Source organism: Erythranthe guttata, chromosome 8 (genome assembly GCF_056151865.1).
Source record: "Erythranthe guttata isolate IM_541 chromosome 8, IM_541, whole genome shotgun sequence".
Lineage (NCBI taxonomy): Eukaryota > Viridiplantae > Streptophyta > Magnoliopsida > Lamiales > Phrymaceae > Erythranthe > Erythranthe guttata.
In genome coordinates this window covers 18853064-18877216 of record NC_142540.1, presented here as the reverse complement: position 1 = coordinate 18877216, position 24153 = coordinate 18853064, and the positions used below count along the sequence as shown (strand labels likewise).

At 36.4% G+C, this 24153-nt stretch overlaps 5 protein-coding genes across 5 annotated transcripts; 2 read left to right on the top strand and 3 right to left on the bottom strand.

Moving 5' to 3' along the window:
* Window positions 1–68: 68 nt before the first annotated feature.
* On the bottom strand, window positions 69–1361 carry LOC148768715 (uncharacterized). Its single transcript, XM_088822207.1, has 2 exons — window positions 896–1361; window positions 69–805 (listed from the first exon to the last, which is right to left on the bottom strand). Exons 1-2 carry the CDS (start codon window positions 1205–1207, stop codon window positions 209–211), a joined length of 909 nt encoding a protein of 302 aa, XP_088678333.1. The 5' UTR covers window positions 1208–1361; the 3' UTR covers window positions 69–208.
* A 7255-nt stretch (window positions 1362–8616) lies between these two features.
* Window positions 8617–13544, top strand: SVL1 (SHV3-like 1). The gene is made up of 9 exons (XM_012986334.2): window positions 8617–9334; window positions 9872–10165; window positions 10261–10376; window positions 10453–10954; window positions 11052–11090; window positions 11219–11503; window positions 11604–11746; window positions 12021–12504; window positions 12869–13544. The coding sequence occupies exons 1-9, from the start codon at window positions 9217–9219 to the stop codon at window positions 13171–13173; spliced, it is 2286 nt and encodes a 761-aa protein (XP_012841788.1). The 5' UTR covers window positions 8617–9216; the 3' UTR covers window positions 13174–13544.
* Window positions 13545–13944: 400 nt separating this feature from the next.
* Window positions 13945–17142, top strand: XYLT (beta-1,2-xylosyltransferase). The gene is made up of 3 exons (XM_012986335.2): window positions 13945–14919; window positions 15574–15723; window positions 16017–17142. Exons 1-3 carry the CDS (start codon window positions 14287–14289, stop codon window positions 16737–16739), a joined length of 1506 nt encoding a protein of 501 aa, XP_012841789.1. The 5' UTR covers window positions 13945–14286; the 3' UTR covers window positions 16740–17142.
* Window positions 17143–17313: 171 nt separating this feature from the next.
* LOC105962062 (small ribosomal subunit protein eS8) lies at window positions 17314–19832 on the bottom strand. Its single transcript, XM_012986336.2, has 5 exons — window positions 19698–19832; window positions 19499–19571; window positions 18818–19145; window positions 17913–18085; window positions 17314–17676 (listed from the first exon to the last, which is right to left on the bottom strand). The coding sequence occupies exons 1-5, from the start codon at window positions 19699–19701 to the stop codon at window positions 17598–17600; spliced, it is 657 nt and encodes a 218-aa protein (XP_012841790.1). The 5' UTR covers window positions 19702–19832; the 3' UTR covers window positions 17314–17597.
* A 1585-nt stretch (window positions 19833–21417) lies between these two features.
* Window positions 21418–23161, bottom strand: LOC148768714 (uncharacterized). The gene is made up of 3 exons (XM_088822213.1): window positions 22903–23161; window positions 22462–22728; window positions 21418–21804 (listed from the first exon to the last, which is right to left on the bottom strand). The coding sequence occupies exons 1-3, from the start codon at window positions 22913–22915 to the stop codon at window positions 21785–21787; spliced, it is 300 nt and encodes a 99-aa protein (XP_088678339.1). The 5' UTR covers window positions 22916–23161; the 3' UTR covers window positions 21418–21784.
* Window positions 23162–24153: the final 992 nt, after the last annotated feature.

Sequence of the window (24153 nt, the reverse complement as noted above, 5' to 3'; positions counted from 1 at the left end):
TCTCGAACAATGATATATGCAAAACATTAGTGCGAAATCAATAAATAAGAAGAAACAATAACTTTGATAGCAAACTCAACGTCTCAAGGTGCAAACAAATATCAAGTCATGAAGCATGCAACAATACTAGTGGACATACCCACTTAATAAAAAATAAAAATAAAACCAAGTCTTTTTCTAAAGAAAATAAACATAACATCACACCAAACTACACTTTACGAGCAGAAGTAGCTTCAGTAGTTCGGTCATCTGCTTCCGCATCCGAGGCAATTTCAGTACACTCGACATCAATATCCTCTCCATCATCTGGAATGTCCTCCTCCATGCCTCGAATAATCTTCTCGTCAATACCACCTACCTTGCGTAAGTACTGACGACACGTCCTAACCAAAGGAGCATAAACCCCAGCTATTGCTCGTTCTTCGATCATAGCTCGACAGACTTCACTCTTCTGAAAACGACGTTCCCCTTCTAACATAACCGACTCCTTGTAAGCAGCTCCAGCTGAGGAAGCCAAAAACCTCTTCCCCGTAAACTTCTCGGCATCATACTTCTCCTTCAGCTCATCATAACACCGATCTAGTTTCGTTAGCTCAATTTTACTCGCCTCGGTCTCGCTCCTACTAATCTCCAATTCGTCGGTCCTCTGAATGAGCAAAGTCTCGGCCACTCCTAGTTTGGATTCCGCTGCCTCCAATTGAGCCTTTAGCTCTCTCTCCCTTGCCTCCCAACCAGCACGCTCTTCATCATTGTTTTTCTCGACTTGCTCCTCCTGCTCCATAAGATACCTCCATATAGCTATAAGCTATATCAAAATTCAAACAGATAATATTAGATTATCGAAACTTATTATTTAAAACGCAAAAAAAAAAAAAAAAAAAAAAAAAGAATTTACCCGACACATGTCTCCTCCAGCCAACGAAAGCATATGAGCACGACCTTTACCCGACATCCGACTTCGGTCGTACTCCCCAACAAAATCCTCGGTCTTCCTCAACGCGATAGTATGATCGGTCGTATCCCACAAAGAATCCTTTCCCTCTCGGTTCACCCCGTACGTGAACAGGCATTTGCCTGCACCCCCTGGAGGCACATGAGAAACCTCAGGATCCACTCGAGGCCGTTTCGGTGCAGGCACATACTCGATCTCAACCAACTCATCTTTCCCATTATTAACCGCTCGATCCAGCTCATCCCCCTCAACCATATGATTACGATCATCTCCGCTCACATGCGAAGCCTCCACGCGGGTCACTTCGCGCGATTTGCTACTACTCGATTTCGCTTGCTTCAAAGGATCCCTCTTCGCTTGCTTTTTTGCACCTCCAGTAGCCTTCTTCCGAAGAGCCGCGAAATCAATACACCCAAAAAAAAAAAAAAAAAAAAAAAAAAAAACCATTTACTCACGGATAAAATAGAATAGCAGAGACAACACAAAATAAGGCACATATGCATAAAACATGTAGACTACACGCAACGGTGTAGGCACCTGACCCTTTGGAATAAGACAACTCGGATCGAACTCCAAAGCACACAACCCCGACTCCTTAATACGTTTCTTCATATTCTTCATTATCTTAAAAGATTCGCATACCGGATTCCAAACAAGGGGAACATCGGACGTCGGAGCCCTTACATAAAAAAATAAAGTACTCCATTTATCCCACTTCAAGTTAATGCTCTTCAAAAATTTTAAAGGAACCCGAGGATGTGTGCAGAAGAAGGGTAAATCACTTGAACGATGTAGGGTAAACAAGGCCTTGAACATCTCAACACTAATCGGTAATCCCACTTCGATCATTCTTTGTCGAAAAGCTTCGAACGTGAGAATCACGTTCGGAGTTAATTGACTATATCCTACCCGAAATTCCTCACATACCTTCAAAAGAGTGGAGTGAGGCACAATCTGCGAGGAACATGTCAAATATGCGACATATTGGGTGTGGAACCCTACGGGGGGTGCATACAATCGTTCACCTTTTTTAGGTAAGAGCATCTCAATATTCCTCGGAGCCCCAACTAGCTGACGAAGAACACCGAATTGAGATTCGGTTAACGAAGTATCATAATCCACCAAACTCAAATTAAGTGGTTTTATTTTCTTCCCTCTATTTTTATCTATAATGACATCTTCTCGTGGAATATCATCACCATCTCCCACATCTCCATCCGGATTTACATCACTCTCGGATACCTCGGATCCCTCGGACTCGTTAGAAGAATTCGACTTAAGCGATTCTTCACTATCACTCCCAAAGTCCACAAATTGAGACCGAATACGTCTCCTACTAGTACCAACATCATCACCAATATTAGGAATACCAACATTTGATGCCAAAAAATCACCCGGAGATGAAACAGGTTGACGCGCCTCGAAAACGGCCGAAAACGGCCCCTCCACGCGCCCGCACGCCCCCGCACACGCGCCCCCACGCGCGGCGGACGCGCCGGACGCGCGTCCACGCGCCCAGACCCCCCCCCCCCCCATCCCGCGCGTCGCACGGGTACCCCCCCCCCCCCCCCCCCGCGCGACGCGCCCTACCCTACCCCCCTAACCTTTTCCTCCTCTCTCTCTCTCTCTCCTCCCTATCCCTACCCCTACCAGCCCTACCTACCCACTCCTTCTCTCTCTCTCTCTCCTCCCTCCCCCTACCCCTACCAACCCCAGCACCACCCACCCCAAGTCCACCATCTCCACCTACCCCCTTCTCTATCTCTTCTCTCTCCTCACACACTATTCCACTCCGGGCTCCGTGCCCGGCTTCAACATCACACATGGAGTGCGCGGCTCCACTTCGCGCGGAGCCGAACCGCGCGGCTCTTCTCACATCCTCGAGCCGCGCGGCTTCATCTACTGGTTCCGCAGAAATTTCTCCGGATATCCCCAATCGCGTGCAATCGGAACGCGCGATATCTTTCTCCGGTGCAACTTTTTTACCGGAACTCGACCCAATTACCTTCCCTACGGTGCCAAAAGTCATCTCGGTCTCTACAATCGACTTCCGCAGGATAATTTTCAACTGTTTCGCCTTCCCCGCTTGGGACATATAAATTATTTTATCTGATGTTCTTCTCAACCAGAGAATATTTTCTTTTCTACACCGGAGTATATGGAGCAAAATAAAATAGAGAGATATATAAAATAATAAATTTGATTACTCACCCATATTTATTCGACGTGAATCTTGATACTCCTCTGTACTGTTTCACAAGGAATTATTTACTACAAGGAGCAAACTTATATTTAAACACTTTAAATATAAATCCACTCAAGACACAAACACGAAGGGCGAAAAACAATTCTACTCTCGACACGATCCGGCACTTCACCCCAATTCACTCCCACATCGACTCGAGAGTGGGGGGCTTAATGATATGCCTATTGGGCCAGCCCAATAGACCCATATTTACTGGGCCACAGGCCCAAATTAATAGTTATTTATACGAAGGCCCAATCATACCCAAAGAAGGTTGGGTCCGATAAATTGATCTCGGCTCAATCAATAAAGTATAAATACAACTTAAATTCATTTTATAAAGGTACGTTATTATTATTCCCTCAATTCTTCTATTGGAATTCTCTCCACAATTACCAACTATCTTCACGTCTGACTTGAGCGTCGGAGGGGTTTCCGCCGGATCAACCCCCGGCTTAGATTACGTGTTTTCTGTTCGCAGGATCCTAGAGTAAATTAAAGTTCTCAGGACTATCTAGCTCGTGAGCACGTGACCTACTTTGCTCTCCCAGCTTCAACACACTAGGTGATTTATTTTTTACGTCATCAGAATGTTAAGATATAGTTTCATAGATTTATTTGTACTACTTTATTTTAATGATAGAATATGTACAACAAAAAGAGATATTTGATGCAAGTTTATGTTTCGTCTAAGTTTGAGGAATTCATAATTTATCGGGAGAATTGGTACCTAACTTCAGTTATTCAGATCGATAATTATAATTCGAGTATATATCCCTTACTTTCTCATTTACAATGAAACCTCTATTAATTAATACAAAGAACTATCAAAATTTTATAAATTTAGTGAAATATTAAATTATCGAACTAATAATTTAGTAGGTTTTTACCGAGTCGGGATTGGAAGAAACTATTATTTAAGCGAGATTATCAATTTATCGAGTTTCTTCTGTACGCCAAAGTTGAAATTTTAAATATTAGAATAGAGATAAGGGTAAATAGCATTTAACCCCCTATAGTTTGAACGTTGTGCACATTACCCCTTATACTTTCAATATAGCACATAACCCTCTTGTATTTTAATATAAGCACATCACCCCTTTGCACTTTCAATATAACACGTGACCCCCCGTGTATTTTAACATAAGCACATCACCCCCTTTTACTTTCAAAAATTTCTTCTTCCTAATGAGCATGATATGTTTACTAAAAGTGGAATATCATATGGGGGTTATTTGCTTATATTAAAAGTATAAGGGATTTATGCACACAAAATTCAAACTACAGTGAAGGTGTGAAGGTCATATACTTATATTGAAAGTACGAGGAAATCATGTGTATAAAGTTCAAACCACAGGGATTTAAGTGTTATTTATCCAAAAAATAATACAAAGAAAATGACTTTGACCTCAATCATGGTCAAAGGCAAACATTCCTCAAACTACTTTATACAAATAAAAAAGCCCGAATACTAAGTTGGGCTGGGGCCCATTTAGTAGCCCACATCTTTTACACTAACAATCAAATTCAATACAATTATTATTTATTTTTTCTCTTCTTTTTCTTTCTTTTTGTTTTATTTTTTCTTTTTTTAAAAAGCATTCAATTTGTTTCTTTATGCAATTATTATATAATAGTCCTAACCTAACACATTGACATTTGACCAAGAAAAATGCCATGGATTTTTGAAAAGTATAGTGTGGCCCTCAAAGATAAATGCCACTTGTGGTCACCTATTTTAGTAAAAAAATATAGTGAATTTCATCTATTGACCTAGTCAACTTGTTTTGAGTCAAGTAATTCTAAATTATAATACCATTAATCGAGTTTAATTAAAGCAGGTTTGGCTCCCAAAGATGATCTGACGGTTGGAACAATTGAATTTGTGTAAATTGACCAAAGTTCGAATCTCATTACCAACGGTCGTTAAATTGAGCTTGTCACACATAGTTAACCCAGTATAACTTACGTTTATTGGTAGGCGATAAACAATTACATATTGAAAAAAAAGGTAAATTCCACTTTACCTCCTCGTACTCTGCTCGAGAATCACTTCGTACTCTCAATTTCATCGATTTACCCCCCTGTACTTGTACAATTTCCCAATATAGCTCTTTTCGTCAATTTTTTTCGATTTTGACTCTGACGCCGTTTGGTCAAGAGTCAAAATATTGACTTTTTTCGATTTTCACTCTCGAGTTTAGAAAATAGAGAGTTTCACACATTTATATATTTTTTTCTTTGCACTAGGTGGAATCGATAATTTTTTGGTCTTGATTTTTGCTAAGTTAGGGCTTCGATTTGGAGATATCTTGGAAGGGGAAGTGGTGGGAGAAGAAGAAACGACAATATTGACGGAGAAGAAACGACGCGTTATAGGCAGTGGCAATTTTGTAATTTACAGAGTTGACCAAACGATGTCAGAGTCAAAAGCGACAAAAGTTGAAGGAGAGGGCTCTATTGGAAAATTGTACAAGTACAAGTGGGTAAATCGATGAAATAGAGTACGAGGGGTAAAGTGATTATCGGGCAGAGTACGAGGGGTAAAGTGGAATTTACCCTAAAAAAAATAATAATAATAAATATGAAAAGAATTGCTTTTTTTTAAATGTGCATCATAGCTGATGTCATTTGTATAATAAATAAAATTATCACATGTGCTGGATACAACATATGTTCACATGCAAGCTAAAAAGAAAAACTTAGAATTATCAGTGAATCGTTAATTTATTCAACCATTTATTAAAATTTGTTTAAAGGCCTAAATAATATTTTTAATAACCAAAAATTTATGCAATTGAAAACCACAATTAATGTTTTCTGCCAAGAGCCACCTAGCTCGAAGTACCAACTTGTCACACCTCAAAATTCAAATTTCAAATATTTTCAAAGATAAATTAGATAAACTTTTCTTGAGATTTAATATACATATAAAAAAAATCAAAAATATTTAGTCAATAATTATATTGTTTTTATTTTACAACACTCCATAAAAATGCAACTAACAAAATAAAGTAAACTCAAAGAAAGTCATGATAATATTTTTCCATACTTGTTCTAATTTTAAATTATATTTTTTTTATTAAGTAATTTTGCTTTAAAAGTTAGTAAATTACTCCTACCGTTTCTAAATAAGTGTATATTTTCACTGTTGAACAATTATTAAGAAACAAAAGAAATGCGGCTTAATTTTAGAAAAAAAAACCCTACAAAAACGTTGATCGTTATTTAATAATTTATATGAGAGAATTAATGATTAAAATTGAATTTTATAAGGTTAAAATAAAAAAAATACATTTAATACAATATTGGAAATCTAAACTAACACAGAATATAATTTTTTTTGAAAGAGACAGTTATTATGGAAGAGATGAAGTAATATATTTTACTGCACACAACGGCTTTCTTGGAAAATGACACTATTTTTTATTCACATATTCTTATTGTTTTTTTGTTGAAAATGAATAATATGAAGAATGATAAATATGTTAGTGGTGAGCATGAATTAAAATGTGTAGGGTCATTTCTTGTTTTTTTATATATAATATTACTATATTATATTAGTGTTTGATCAATATAATCAATATAATGCTCCATTATATTATTTAACTAGATTTCTTTTATAGATAATGCAATATATCACAACATGCATACGTGGAATATCATTCTTCTAAAATCTATCTGAAAAATATGGCATGCACACAACATGCATATATAGTAAAATAAACTTTTGATTTGACTATATATTCAAAAATTATTTAAAAAATAAAAAATCTTTACACACGGGAAATAATTAGTCAAATAAATTAGGGGTTAGGGTTACTATTAATTATTAATTTATTGTTATAAACTTGTCTTGATTATGAATATTTCAGACAAATAATAAAATAAAATAATCGTAGTATATATTTGTATATTCGAATTAAAAATTCAATTTGTCACGTATTTAATGATTCAATCATAATACAAAGTTTTTTCCAAATAGAAGTGGTCCACCACTCCACTCCAAAAATGCTAATTCCACACCCACTTTACGTTCACCGGGTCGGGTCGGGTCCGCTCCCAGTTTAATGGGTCCCACAACGAACGTGACCCGTTTTGCGCGTTTGGCTGACGTCACATAAAATGTCCAATGATGGGGCGCCACGTGCGTAATTGCCAGAAGAGCGCTGACCCATGTTGTGGTCGCCAGCTAGCTGTCGTCCTAATAAAAGACTCGGCTTCGGAACGGCGGGCGCGCTGTCGGCTCAAGCCATTGACCGTTGGGGTTTTTTTAAATATATTTTTTTCGGTTGGAGGGACATAATTTCCGAGTGGTTTTGTAATGATAAATAAAATTTGACTCTGTATTTAATCTTGGTTTTCGTGAAATTGTATTTAAATTATAGGAAGTTAATTTGAAGTTTGATTAAAAAAATCACAATCTATATTTTACAAAAAATTGGTTCCTACGAAAATCTTATGTGGAGAATTATTTCTTTTCGTCAAAGAAAATCTCACAATCCCTTTAATCAATGGTGATGTTAAATGATATTTTTGTATTGAATTTTGTGTAACATGTTAAATAATGTTAATATATCGATGAAATGGTGGATTTCAAGAAATGGAACCACGTCGCAAGATACTCTAAACGTTATATTTGAACATAAAAATGTATTTTTTACTATATTTTTGTTTACTTTATATTTGTTGTTTATTAAATAAGCTCAGCCAATGCTCTCAAAAAATGAAGATTGAACCAATAAATAAATTAAAAACAGTGTCTGTAAATTAAGACTCGTCGTGACAACTTGAGTAACACGAGCTTCTACGGCATTCTCGATCAACTTCAATCCAACAGACTATAGTGATTCCATATACATTCTTTTAATAACTAAAAGGGTAAATTATGGCCAATCCTTTGAGGTAAAATCAAATTGTGAAAAATTCTTCATATTTGGGTAATTACAACGATCCCCACTAACTATAAATATTGTTACACGTTCACTATTATGGTGTCAAATTTAATATAATCTTTTAGATTATGTGGAATGTTCTCTAGTTTGTACTTGTTTTGTGAAAAAATGCAGTTTCTGATGCATTACAATATGATATTTATAAGCGAAGAGACATATCTTATGATCGTCTTGTTTCAAATGTAGAGCTCGATTGGGGTAAAATGAGTATAAATCGGAGCATATTTCACATAATCTATAAGATTCCACTAAATTTGACACCGCAAAATGTGGATATGTAACAAGATTTATAGTTAACAGAGATTATTATAATTACCCAAATATAAAGAGTTTTTTCGTTATTTCACCTTAACTCAGGAACTGACCGTAATTTAGCGTAATTTAAAAGAATAATCTTTTATGCTCGAGAATGATTCTATATTTTTTCTTTAAAAAAATAAATACATAAAGAAAATCAAAGTTGAAAAAACTAGCCGAGCTGGCCAGCTCTCTAGAAGCCGCTTCCAGACAAAAGCAAAAAAACAAAAATGGAAAAAAAAAAGAAAATAAAAATGCTGGGACGCGTAGAAAATACAACCAGCTTCCATTATTACACGTATTTAATTATGTCTTCCTAATGATCGTTCATCAACTTATAATTAGTAATTTATTAATTAATTACTAATTAAAACTAAATACTTCCATTTCTTTATTTATTTAAATGATAAATAAAGCAACTAAATTTACTTAGCTGAGTTTTTTTTTTTAAATAATAATAAATCTATCTACATATAACGTGCAAGCCAAAGCACCAAATCCCAGAACACGAAACTCTCTCTCTCCTTCCTCTCTCTCTCTCTCTCTAAAATCCAGCCCCTGTAGAGAGAGAAACATCTTCATTTTTCTCCGGTGAATATTTGTTTATTTATTCTCTCTCTCTGCTACACATTTCCCGAGAGAGCAGTAATCTGAGAAGTGAAAAGTACACAGAAGAAGAAGAACAGCTCAATTTCACTCAGCCGCCTGCCCGCCCGCCGGCGGTTATTCGAATCAGTTAACCAACCGGAGAAAAGCTGCCTCCGGCAATGTTGAAGTTCCGGCCGGTTTTCTGCTTGTTTTCGTTTCTCCTTCTTTGCTCGTCGTCGGTTTTGGTTTCTGCTCAAAGATCTAGAACCAGAGGCAGCCCATGGCAAACGCTTAGCGGTAATTGATCTCTGTTTGTGTGTGTGTGTGTGTGTGTGTGTGTTTTGTGCTTGTTTTGATTTCGATAAGGTGGGTAAATATGGAGCTGAAGTAGTGTTGAGGTTCTATTGGTTAATTGTTTTGTCGAATTTGCAATTTTAAGTAGCAGAGTTTTTGATTTTGCGTGTGTTTCTGATGTAGTGTTGAGGTTCTACTTCGTTGATTGATTTGGGGGAATTTGATTTCCGGAAAATTAGGGTAATTTTTTCTTAATGTTGGTGGTTCATTTGATTCTTCATCATGCTTAAGGTGGAATTGATGGTTACATATTTGTCGAGAACTTTCGCCTGTATACTTAGTTTCGGATGGTTTACGAAAATATATATGGTTTTTGTATTCGTCAATTATGATCTCTCTGGTCCGAAGTCGATTCGTAGTTTTTCACGGTTGCCAGAATTAGTGGTATATATATACATATTACACACGGGCACACATGTATGTGTTTGTGTATACACATCTATTTATAGTTACTTACCTTTTAACCATCGTTTTTTGCAGGTAATGCTCCTTTGGTCATAGCGAGAGGTGGATTTTCGGGAATATTCCCCGATTCGAGTTTATATGCATATTCACTAGCAGTACAGACAGGTCTGCCCAATTTACACGCGTGGTGTGATGTTCAGCTCACGAAAGATGGAGCTGGAATCTGCTTCCCCGATTTGCGTCTTGAAAACGCTTCGGACATTGACAACATATACAAAAACCGTCAAAAGACGTATGATGTCAATGGTGTCTCAACTCAAGGATGGTTTTCTGTCGATTTTACCCTCGAGGAACTAGCACCTGTAAACAGTAAGTTTCATCTTTATCATATGCTATTAATTTGCCTTTCGTTGACTAAATTGCTATATATGTGTGCTGACTACTTTATTTTATAATTCGGACAGTGAAGCAAAGGATTTTTTCTCGCGCCCCAAATTTCGACGGTACTCTAATGCAAATTCTTACAGTTGATGATGTAGTTAGCCAAACAAAACCATTTGGCTTATGGCTAAACATACCGGTATATAAATAATCCATTTTTAACCTTTATGTCAAACTTTTATAATCTATTACTAATCATGCTTAATTTGTTTCAGCACGATGCATTTTTCGGACAACATAATTTGAGTATGAGGGGCTTTGTTCTTGCTGTATCTCGAAGAGTGATTGTTGATTACATTTCATCGCCTGAGGTGGGATTCCTGAGGAGCATTGCAGCAAGATTCAGAACGGGCCGCACAAAGCTCGTGTTCCAGTTTATGCAGCCCGATGACGTGGAGCCCACAACCAACCAAACATATGGCTCGCTCCTGAATAATCTTACATTGATCAGAACCTTTGCCTCGGGAATAATTGTCCCTAAGTCTTACATATTGCCAGTTGGCAAAGACCAGTATTTGCAGAATTCCACCTCGCTCGTGGTGGACGCTCACAAGGCTGGTCTAGAAGTTTTCGCATCGACTTTTGCTAATGATGCAGCTTTTGCGTACGATTACAGCTACGATCCTGTGAATGAGTATCTCTCGTTCATTGATAATGGCAAATTTTCTGTTGATGGTGTGCTGTCTGATTTCCCAATCACTCCATCTGAAACTATAGGTATGCAATCAAGTTTGTCGAATATAATTTCGATTTCTTCTTTGCTCTCGTCTTAGTCTCGATTTAACAAATAAATAAAAATATTTCCATCTTGCAGATTGCTTCGCTCACTTGGGCAAAAATGACACCGTTCAGTGTAAGCAACTTTACTTGTAATTTACTTTATAGTTACAATATATCTCATGTAAGATAATATTTCCACATTCGATCTGTGAATTTAGACTAAGTCATTTTTTGTGGGGGCTTTGGCTTTAATAAATGCAGCAAATATTTTGGTTATCTCGAACGAGGGAGCAAGTGGTGACTATCCTGGTTGTACAGACAAGGCATATGAGAAAGCTGTATCGGACGGTGTAGATATTCTCGATTGTCCTGTCCAAATATCGAACGATGGAGTACCTTTTTGCTTGGGATCTATCAATCTCAGGGAAAGAACAAATGCTGCCCAATCAGACTTCAGCAATCTTGCGATAACTAATCCGGACCTTAACATAGAGGATGGAATTTTTGCCTACAACCTGACATGGACCCAAATTCAGACATTGATACGTAAGTAAAATTTGAAACATGTGCACGTGTAAGAATTGACTTGTTTGCGTGTAGAAATTTGGAATTACGAATTATCTTTTTTTTTTTTGTTTCGATGCAGCTGCTATTTCAAATCCCTATTCGAATTTTTCGCTGTTCCGCAATCCAAAAAACAGAAATTCGGGGACCTTAATGCAGTTATCTGATTTTTTGGCGTTCGCGAATACCGCACCTTCTGTCTCTGGAGTCTTGATCAGCATTGAGGTGAGTCTACTGTATATATACATATATATATGTTGTAACTGCAGTTCTCTATTTTATGTATATATATATATATATATATATATATATATATATATATATATATATTTTACCTACTCTTGTCACATTGTCTCTAAAAATTCCATCGCCCCATTTGAAATACTATGGTGTCATGAAATTGTAATTAACTAGGGAATATCTCAAGATCAACAGTTTACGTCAAATAATAATGTCGAAAATGCCCCTGATGAATATAGCATCATAATCTCTTTTGCAGAATGCTGCCTACCTAGCACAGAAGCAAGGCTTAGGTGTAACCGATGCAGTTTTGGAAGCCCTAAGCACAGCCGGTTATAACAATCAGACCACCAAAAAAATAATGATAAAATCCAGCGAAAGTGCAGTGCTCACAAAATTCAAGAGCACAACCAATTACGATCTCGTTTATCTCATCGATGAAGATATTCGAGATATTTTGAACTCCACCATTTTGCAGATTAAAAAATTCGCTAGCTCCGTGGTTATTTCGAAAAGATCTGTTTTTCCGACAGAGAGGGCATTTCTAGTCGGAGAAACGCCTGTTGTTCCGAAGCTGCAGGCATTTAATCTTACGGTGTATGTGCAGTTCTTCAGGAATGAGTATGTTTCTCAGCCTTGGGATTTTTTCTCCGACGCGTATGTAGAGATTAATACACATGTATCGTACATGGAAATCAACGGTGTAATAACTGACTACCCTGCCACCGCTGCTAGATACAAAAGTAAGTCCTCTTTTTTTTTCTTTCCACTCTTTCTCCAAAATGAAGTTGTGTTTGCATGATTTTTGAAATCGGACTACAAAATCTTTTTGCAGAAAAGAAAGAAATAGAAAAAATCAAAAACTTCTTCCAAATTACCCTTTAGGCATGAATCGTGATTGATAGAATGTACAAACAAATACTAGTTTTGTCTCAAGTTAATGGAATGGCGTTAAAGGCTCAAATTCTTCTCTCGAAATTATCTCTCCAAGTATCTTCGTACATTGTTTAATTGCTAAAAAAAAACACTAAACTGTTTCCCCGAAAATAGCTTCCAAACGCATGCAGTACTGTCTCTAACGCTCAGTTGTTTTTTATTGATTTACAGGGAACCGTTGTTTAGGGTACAAAGACATCCCGTTATACATGACACCCGTCCAGCCTGGCGGTCTTCTTACACTGATGACAAGTCAGTTCTTGCCTCCAGCCGAGGCTCCAAGTCCGGTCCTGACAGAGGATGACGTGGCCGAACCTCCCTTGCCAGCTGTCATCGTGAGGCCCAACACCACAGAAACGGGCCCCGGCACCACAGCACCGGGTCCCACCCCGGCTAACGGGGGGCCGCGTACACTCATTGCCAGCACAATCCTATGTGGCATTGCTATTCTTCTTACAACCTTTGTTCTATGCTGAGGGTTAGTAAGTATAAATTATGCCCCCCGACCCCATTTTGTTATTGTTTATATCGTCGAATTTGTCTGGATTCGAGCTACTACTTCTGACAGAGCTTGTTCGGATTATTATGTATTTTGAGAAACTTTTGTAGGTAATTTTTGATTCTTTTGCAGTGTATTTTGTTTGTTCTAATTATTGGGATATATATCTGTATTTTGTAATTTGTTTTTTCATCGTTTTACGTCGATGGTATTGTTCTATCGTTTCCGTGTTGTAAATTCCGTTTACTGTGTGGAGACATTCTTTTGAAACTTCTAATAATGTTTTCGACTCTCGTGGTTGTGTGGAGTCGAGAATGAAATCGAATGTGATACTCGTTTGGTTGGTCATATTCGTTGGATTTTATTTGTAGTTTGATTAGCACTACAATCTTTTATTGTGAGGGAGAATTACATTTTATGTACCTAAACTTTATCACTAAAATGATTTCCGTCCTCAAATCTTATCATTCACGAAATATATCCTCGAACTCGCCACTTTTTAACATTTTATGTTCGCCTGTACTGTTAAAACTTAAAAGTCGACATGTCTTGCAAACTAATTTGATCAGGCCGTAAAACATGACGCGGAGTAACATATGGCAGGTAAAAACATGATTTTTTTTTGGATCGAAAAAGGGGCTAATCTGAAATTTCATTTTTAATTCGTCTATAATATAAAAAAAATAATAATAATAATATCGATATTTTAAATACAATTTTTAAAGAAAAAAACCGGAATCTCATATATACATCAAATCAGAATTTTTTTATAGATAAATTACAATCTGAATTTTACATAATTCAAAATGAAAATCATTAGTCCAAACCCAGAAATTTTCTTATAATTCAAAAATTCGATTCAAATGTCAATAATAGTAACTCAATTTTGGTCAACACATTTTAATTTGATCTCCAAAAACAAAAGTATGGAACAAGTCCTACGTGTCGGCATCCCATTGGCTTATTTCACACACTTACCTAAACTAAACCTCAGTTAGAAGTGTTTAGTTAAAACTTCAGCAATCAAAAATTCAAGAGAGAGAAAGTGAAGAGAGAGAAACAACAGCATCAGCATCAGCAACATCGGAACATGAACAGTAAAGCGCTGAAAATTCTCCTCTCTCTCTTCGCACTCAACTCCTTCTCTCTCTACCTCTACTTCTCCTACCACCCCGACCACCGCCACCCCCCGCCGATTAACCACCACCCCCCGCCGTCGCATCACCCCCCACCCCACCCCCCTCTCTCCGTCAAACCCTGGCCCATATTACCCTCCTACCTCCCTTGGTCGCAGACCCCCAACACCCCCTTCCGCTCCTGCGAAGCCTATTTCGGCAACGGCTTCACCCACCGCGTCGACGCTGTCAAACCCGCCGCCGCCTCCGGCGGCGGCGGGTGGTTCAGGTGCTTCTACAGCGAAACCCTGAGGAGCTCGATTTGCGAAGGCGGGAGAATTCGCATGATCCCGGACAGAATTCTGATGTCGAAGGGGGGAGAGAAATTGGAGAGCGTGGTGGGCAGAGGCGAAGACGAAGAATTGCCGAATTTCGAAGATGGGGCTTTTCAGATTGACGGCGGCGGCGGATCGAGAGGTGGGGGAAAACTCGCCGACGAGAAATTTCTGGATAAATACGTACAGGAAGGTGCTGTTCAGAGGCACACTATGCGTGGGTTGATCGATTCTATTCGGTTAGTTGATGCCACTGATTTTATTTGCTCTGAGGTTAGTTTATATCGATTTTCGTGATCTGGGTTTTTTTTTTTTTTTTTTTTTTTTTTTGTTTTTGATTGTTAAAGATTGGATCTTTAGGGTTTATTGGATCTTGATTTTGTTTTTTAGTTCATTAAATATGCAATTAATAGATTTTGGATGTATGATCTTGTGAAAGGATTTGGAATCTTTTTGTTTCTTGTATGGAAAGTTTTTTAACTGAATTTTTTTTTTTTGGATTGTTATAATTTCTGCCGGTGAAAATTCGTGTGGGGTCTCAAGTTTAATGTGATCGGAACTACGCGATCGAAGCTAATTAATTGTCCGTAATCTGGTTTCAAATGAGAACAGCATTCCTTCCTTTTTGTGCTGTGTTTGAAAATATAGTAGAAGAATAATTGGCAAATTAAGAAAAAAAATGGCTCGACAAAGAATCGAGCATGGCCACTCTTTTGGAGAGTTTCGCCTATCCGGGGTTTTGATGCTTAACACGAAAAATTCAAATGTAACTATTTTAAACGCCTTTAAGTTTGGTTAGTGGCGTATTGTGGTAGATCAAATAATACATTGCATTGTGTACTGCAGAATGAATTATTGATTTGAATTACGTGAATTTTTATTCGTGATCTTAGCTCGACGTTCATGAAACTGGTTTATCATTTTCAGTGGATCGAAGAGCCAACTATATTAGTCACTCGTTTCGAATACGCAAACATGTTTCACACAGTAACCGATTGGTACAGTACGTACGTAGCTTCAAGAGTCACCGGCTTGCCCAATCGACCGCATTTAGTTTTCCTCGACGGCCATTGTGAGGTAATAACAATAACTCCTTAATATTCCATGGTTTTTTTTTTCTCGAGTTTATTGCATTTAGCACCCCCGTGTCATATCGAATTCCTAAAAAAGCCCCCACGTTATTTTATCGGCTAAAAAATCCCTTAAAAATTGAATCTTTAGGGGGTTTTTGCCAATAAAACATCATGGGTTGTTTTTCAACAATTAGAAAAAAAAATAACATAGGGGTGCCGAATGCAATAAACCCAAAAAAATTCTATTTTTCCGGTTTAAGTAAACCATCGCTTCGTTTTTTCTTTAATATAATCAAGACTCAACTGGAAGAAACATGGAGAGCACTATTCTCGAGCCTCACTTACGCCAAGAATTTCACGGGCCCGGTATGTTTCCGCCACGTCATCCTGGCCCCTCTAGGATACGAAACCGCTCTATTCAAGGGCCTCTCCGAACAAATAAACTGCAAAGGAGCCTCCGCCCACGAACTATGGCAAAAGCCGGACGACCAGAAAACGGCCCGAATTGCCGAATTCGGAGAAATGATAAGGGCATCATTCGGTTTTCCGGTCGACCGGCACAAAACTACCAAAATGCCCTCGGCCCGTAACATCCTCTTTGTCCGAAGGGAGGACTATCTTGCCCATCCACGTCACGGTGGTAAAGTACAAACGAGGCTTAGCAATGAAAGGGAAGTGTTCGATTCTATAAATAATTGGGCTTCGAATTATTCGGAGTGTAGATTGAATGTGGTTAACGGGCTTTTTGCACACATGGCGATGAAGGAGCAAGTTAGGGCTATTCAAGATGCTGATGTCATCGTTGGGGCCCACGGGGCGGGGCTGACCCATATTGTTTCGGCGGGTCAAAATGCGGTGATTTTGGAGATAGTTAGTAGCGAGTACAGGCGGCCCCACTTTGAGCTGATTGCGATGTGGAGAGGGTTGCAGTATCATCCGATTCATCTTGCTGGATCTTATGCTGATCCTCGATTAGTGATCGAGAAATTGAGAGACATTTTGAGAAGCATTGGGTGCTGAGATTTCGGAGAATTGGATTATTTTAGTCTCGATTTAATCGGTGAAAGGAGTTGAGGAGGATTTCGAGAGTTGGGAGTATATTCTTGTGAGAAATGATTCTTGTTACCAGTCACTCAAAACACCTTCAAGAATGGGAAACAAGGGCGCTTTTATGGGGAAGGATTAGGGCCGACCTCGATTGCGGAAACTTGTGCTTCTTGTTGGCGATTTTCGTCGGAGCAAGAAATTTAACACGGTGGTTTGAATTTAAAATCAATTTTTTTTTCGTTTGCTAAACGAGACTAATGTTTTCACTTACACTAGAGAGAACTATCCAGTTCTTTTTTCTCCCCTGTAATATTATTATGTACTTGCAAAGAAATGAAGATGAGTGTCTCTCTCTCTCGCATAAATTTCACAACAATTATACAATCAAAATTATATTTACATAAAAAAAATCTAGAAATTTTTTCTAGCATAGAATTACGGATGATGATTTCGATCATTTAGACCAACAGAAGATCATCGTTCCAACACTTGACAATGAAAAGATCTTTAAAATGTGATATAATCGAGGCCAACTAATTACTATAAATTTTACGAAAATCGGATAATTTCAATTCGAATTTAACAAAATAAACAAAACTTACAACAGCTAAGTCCGCAGCCAATAGATCAAAGCAATCAATCAGCCAAAAAGAAAACAAAACTCGAGCCTCTAATTAAAAGATTATCCTCACATCAGTGACAAATGAAATGTGAAATATAACTCTAAAAAGATCAACCAAACTATTGTTCCACTCTTTCGAACGATAAACATAAAATATGAAATTAAGGGTTTGGATCGGAAAACTTCCGTAATCAGCACAAGACAGCAGCTTATGCAGTTGCACCTTTTCCTTTCTTCTTCTGGATTTTCTTCATGTAAAACTCCAACTCCTTCCCCTCCAGAATATAACTATATCCACACCAAAAATAAAAACGCAACATCAGATAGGTGATGTCAGCACTATTACAGAGCTAATTGAAGTCGTCAAGAAATCAAATATAGTAAGCCACAGGGAGAATTCGACCCCATAAAAGAGATTACAAAAAACTATTAAGAACTGTAATTAATCATAAAATCATAATTCAATGTTTTTAGCATTTACTCGTTAAGTAAAGAGGAAAAACGGAGGAGATGAAAATACATACCCATCAGCACGGCCGCACTGGCCTGGGCGTGAAGAAATGGCAGCTAACAAACGACCACTGCCAAATTGCTCCTCAATATGTGTGTCGATTTTACGCTCCTCTTGGCGCTTCTCAATTTTCCTCTGCACATGGTTGCTCTTCTTCGCCTCTTCGGTGGCAGCAGCCTCAGCCTCCTACAGTGAAGTCAAATAAAAAGTTAAATCAAATTAATCTAGAAAGTCGATAACTAATAGTGTAAATCATAACAAGGTTATATAACCTACAAAATTATGGCAACTTCCTAAGCAATTACATGTTGTCGAAATACTATATTTGGAACAAGGACAATAGTGAAAACAATTTTCCAGTCCAAAACAGTATAGTGTTTTCGTTACGGGTGGAAATTGGAACTAGAATTTCCAATTCCGGTATAAAAAAATTGATTTTGGTGCAATAATTTTCATTCGGAATTCCGAAAGTTCCCATTTTCGAATTGGAATACATATTATATAACAATTTCCTATCCAATTTTATTTCCAAAACATTCCAATTATTTTCCAAAAATTACACCTACAATATCAGTACCATCATAAACTTTATGTTATAGATGACTAAAATATTGGAATTCCGAAGTCCACTGATACGGATCCAAAAAATTTCGAATTTGAAACATTTTTTATGAAGGAATTAATTTTCGATTTCGAAAAAAATGGGATTTTTTTTCTGAAGTACCGATTTCCTATCCAATTCATTCAATTTTCACCCCTAGTTTTGGTTCATTTTTCAATACCGTCATGTTTAATTTTCCTAGCTAAAACACAAAAACCAAACAACTTTAACAAGACCATTTGTGTCAATAATAATATAGAAGATTAAACACAAGAAAAAAAAAAGCAACCAAAAAACAAAACTAAAGTTATTATTACCTCTCCTTCCTTCTTGACAGCAGCCTTCTTCTTGCGAGAGATGTCGACTCCATAATGCTGAAGGTACCACTGCTTGAAAGGCGCAGCATCAACTTGAATAATAGCACTCTTCACCAAAGTCTTTGTCCTAACCAACTCATTGTTCGACGCATTGTAAACCACATCGAGAATACGGGTCTTTCTGGTCACAGCCTCACTCCCCCAAGAGAAATTTCCAGTATCGAGCCTCAACGCACGCCACTTCACATTACCACCACGCACCCTCACTCTACGCACTGTCTTGTTACTCGACAGCTTTGTGTTCGCTGGCTGTCTTCCGAGCTCGTACCTAACAGAGTACACAAAATAGAATCAACCAATCGAATTCAATTATAAGATATAGGGTCCGAAAAATTACAAATTAGAAACCCTAATTACAATAAGAACAGTAGGTAATAATAAAATTTTGGGCATAACAACAAAAATTAGGGTTTAATGAACCAAATGGATCCGATTTAGGTATATGAAGTAAAAAAAATTAAAGATCTGATTTTTTTCTTCTTTTTTTCAGAAATGTACAACAGATGCAAGCCAATTGAATTAAGCAGAAGACAAATCTGAAAAAATGAACATTTAATTAAATCCGAAAAAATAACTGCACATAGAAAAATTAATTGGAAAAATAAAATAAAATAAAATTACTTTCGCTTCTTCCTCCAGGCTTTCTTCTTTCCTCCAGTTTCACGCCTCTTGTGCATGGAATCCCTAGAAATACCTGCAAAAATACCCAATTTCCGTGATTCATTGTGCAAAAAAAAATCAACACGATTGAGATTCGATTACGAATAACCGAGTTAACAATGGAGAAATGGCGAAGGGCGGCGCTGGTAAATTTATTTACCCATGATTGCCGGCGGAGGATTTCTAAGCTCCGATCAGAGGTGTAAAGACGGCGGTACTGCCAGCAACAGAAAATAAAATGAAATTTCTGAAGGGTTTTTAAACCTTTTTAACACTCGAGCCCAAACCCTAGATGACGGAAATTACAAATAGACCCCTCTCTATCGCCTATACGACGTCGTTTTTTTTTTTTTTTAATTTAATAAACTTATTCATTTACCTAATATCCAATTTGTGAAGCCCAACCCATTAGAGAAAAAGGGCTAGTAAATCCGGTTTTTATTACATGGAAAAAACACCCAATAATTAAATAACAATTAAATCTATTATAAATAATAAATAATAAATAATAAATTATAATTATAATATATGTTGTAATAATTAAATGGGGTTATATGAGATAACCCCCTCATACAAATTCCTTAGAGGCCTAAATCCATATTTTTATTTACTATGAGGGATAACCCCTCATTAAGGTTAATACCTCATTTACCCTTATTATATTTATAAAAATATAATTAAAATAAATGATTAAAGTAACTCCCCTAAAATAACTCCCCCTAAATCTCTCACCAACTCCCCCCAAATCTCTCGTTAAATGCAAGTCACGGCATTTCATTTTCCTTTTGATTCTTTTTACAATCTTTTTAGAATTTTGATTTAAAAAATATATTTATTTTTTTTTCAATTTTCATTTTTCTAATTGGTTTTTTTATCCAAGTTTAACAATAAAATTGAAATCCACTAACATACTCATTGAACACCACTATAAATTCATCTTTTACAATCTTTTTGTAATTTCGATTTAAAAAATATATATTTTTCTTTTCAATTTTCATTTGTTTTAATTGGTTTTTTTTACCGCAAGTTTAATAAAAAATTGAAATCCACTATATACTTATTGAAAACCACTATAAATTCATCGAAAACCACTATTCGATTAAAGTAGAAATCAATATGAAAATATCGTAATCAACTTTAATATTAATATAATGCACCACAAACGTATCGAAATCAAATAAAAATTTACATAATCCACTACGAATTAACGTAATCCATTACAAAATTATTAAAATCAATACATTAACGTAATATATGGATTGAAATCCTCTACATACTCATTGAAAACCACTATAAATTCATTGAAAAACACTATTCGAGTAACGTAGAAATCGGTATGAAATTATCCGTAATCAACTTTAATATTAATATATTGCACTACAAATGCATCGAAATCGAATAAAAATTTACATAATCCACTACGAATTAACGTAATTCATTACAAAATTAAAAAACATCCACTACAAAGTTATCAAAATCCACTTTATAGGTTAAAGTAATCCACTACAAAATTAACATAATATATGGATTGAAATCCACTACATACTCATTGAAAACCACTATAAATTCATCAGAAGCCACTATTCGATTAAAGTTGAAATTAGTATAAAATTATCGTAAAATCAACTTTCATATTAATATAGTGCACTACAAACGTATCGAGATCGAATAAAAATTTACATAATCCACTACGAATTAACGTAATCCATTACAAAATTATCAAAATCCACTACAAAGTTATCAAAATCCACTTTATAGGTTAAAGTAATCCACTACAAAATTAACATAATATATGGATTGAAATCCACTACATACTCATTGAAAACCACTATAAATTCATCGAAAACCACTATTCGATTAACGTAGAAATCATTATAAAATTATCGTAAAATCAACTTTCATATTAATATAGTGGACTACAAATTAAACGTATCGAGCCGAATAAGAATTTACATAATCCACTACGAATTAACGTAATCCATTACAAAATTATCAAAATCCACTACAAAGTTATCAAAATCCACTTTATAGGTTAAAGTAATCCACTACAAAATTAACGTAATATATGTTTAATCCACTAAAAACTTATCGTAGAAAAACACTTATGCATCAACAACAAACCTATCAAAATCCACTACAAGCTTCCGAATTTATGATAGTGTTGCTCGTGGTTTTCGTTAGGTTAGAGTAACCCGGTGATAAACACTACAAACTTATCATCACTCAACATCGTCCCACTTGCTCCCATCACCCGCTTGTGCAAGAACCTAAATCAAAGAAAAATAAGACAACAACGTGTCAATTTAATTCATTCACTAAAAATCGGTCTCCAAAGCAAGAATTTAAAATCCACTATAATCTCGTCAAAACCCATACAAAAATTCTCGAAATCCACTAGAATATTAACATAAGCCACTACGAAATAAGTTAATCCACTAAAAAATTACAACAAAAGTGTAATAACAAATACTCAAATAGTGATCGAAAACATGAAGGAGCCTCAAAAGTATATTGAAAATCTCATATATATATATATAATACCTCATTCAACAATTCGACTAGTTGTCACTTCTATTTTATTAACCATCATATAGTTTATTTATGGATATAGAGAAAAAATGACAGCAACAAAAACAGCAGCAAACCAACATCTTAAACAGCTACAAATTAAAACTTGTGAAGAGAATTAACTGGAGAAATTGAAATTAAAACTATGGTCGATTCTTATGAAGAGAATTAACTGGATAGTGTATACACATAAAAAGTGGTTCAATTGAACTTTTAATGCTACCAATCATCAACAATCAAAATCCAGTACAACACTGTAATTCAATTTAGTGTTCAAACAACTACAATCGGAATCGAAATATAATTATCAAACACGACAAATTAAAAAAGTAATTTCAAAAATAAATTGAATTTACCTAGTGTTATTTTGGGAATCGGCTCGACACCACCTCCAGCAGCTTTGTAGCGCTCCTCGGCCAGATACAAGAGCCGCTGAACCTCAGCAAGCCGGGCCGGAGACTTCTTCTCCTGGCCGCCGGATTTAGTCGCCGCGCACCGGAAAGCACCAAAACCGGTGACCGGCGGCAAATTGGTCCGGAATAAACGGATGGGTATTTGGGGATGAAGTGTGGGTCGGAATATCGGGCGAGCGAGCATCATTGTACTACCTGTGAACTTCATAGCTGCCATTACCGAATCTTCGATTAATTTACAAATATGAAAAATGAATTTCTGAAGAAATGGTATCCACGTACAGAAGTAATGATTTTTTATTTTGTTTTTCTTTTTCCCCCAAGCATTAATTAATAAGAAAATAAAAGGGTTGCTACAAAATAAAATTCCCCACAAATACGTACCTGATTGGAACATCAATATTGCAGAACAAAAATCCCTCACAAAGATCTGCTTGTCGATTCCAGATCCGATGGATTAAGCCTTGTCATCATCGAATTTTTTCTGGTTATGTCTTCTCTTCCATTTTATGTCATTCCGGCCGCCAAGAGAAGAAAATCGGAAGAAAGAGTGGGTGGATGGGGAAGATGGACATATCGAATTCCGCCCGTCGAGAGAAGAAAAACGGAAAAAAAAGAGGGTGGATGGGGAAGATGGAAATATGGATCGAGAGAAAGAGTGAGGAAGAGATAACGTGGCTAGGGTTAAACGCCGTGAGATTTGGACGAGTTTGGTGGAGGGTATAATTGTACTATATATTTTAAAATTAAATTATGGATTTATCTCAAAAAGGTGAAAAAAAATGGACCCCCTCTAATAGGAAATGTCATATGAGGGGGTTTTGTCAAATAATCCCTAATTAAATTCCAAGTATTAATTACTTCACTAACAATATGAGGGGGGAGATTTGTAACACCATCTCCATATTGCATGATTTATTTAATGGGGTAATGACAAATAGGCCCATGACAAGGGCACTTAATTAAAAGAGGGACATCCAACTTTTTTGTCTTTCAAATAAATTCAGCCCATTCAAACTTATTTGGAAATAAGGAAAATCCTTTTATATATACCAAAATTACCCCCAATTCATTGAAACCCAATTTAACTCCAATTTCATGATTTACACCCCAATTTAGCCCAATTTCATCAATTAACCAATTTTAACCCTTATTTCAATTTTGACCCCAATTTTGACCCGCCACCACCGGAGACCGCCGGTCGCCGCCGTTGACCGTCGTTGACTTTTTTTTTTTTTTTTTTGAAATTTTTTTTTCCTGAAATTTTTTTCCGGCCGGTCAACTGCCGTTGACCGCCGGGTCTCCGGCGTTGACTTTTTTTTTTCTTTTTTTATAATTTTGTTTTTTCTTAAAAAAATATTTTAATTAATATTACTGTCTTGGCTGCTAAATTACTGCTCCGGCAGTTATTTAACTGTCGGAGACAGTAATTTAACTGTTAATTGACTCTTTTGTTTTTTTTTTTCTTCAAAAATATTTTAATTAATATTACTGTATTCGTAGCTAAATTACTGTCTCCAGCAGTTATTTAACTGTCGGAGACAGTAATTTAACTGTTAATTGACTATTTTATTCTTAAAAAAAATATTTTTAATTAATATTACTGTATTCGTTGCTAAATTACTGTCTCCGGCA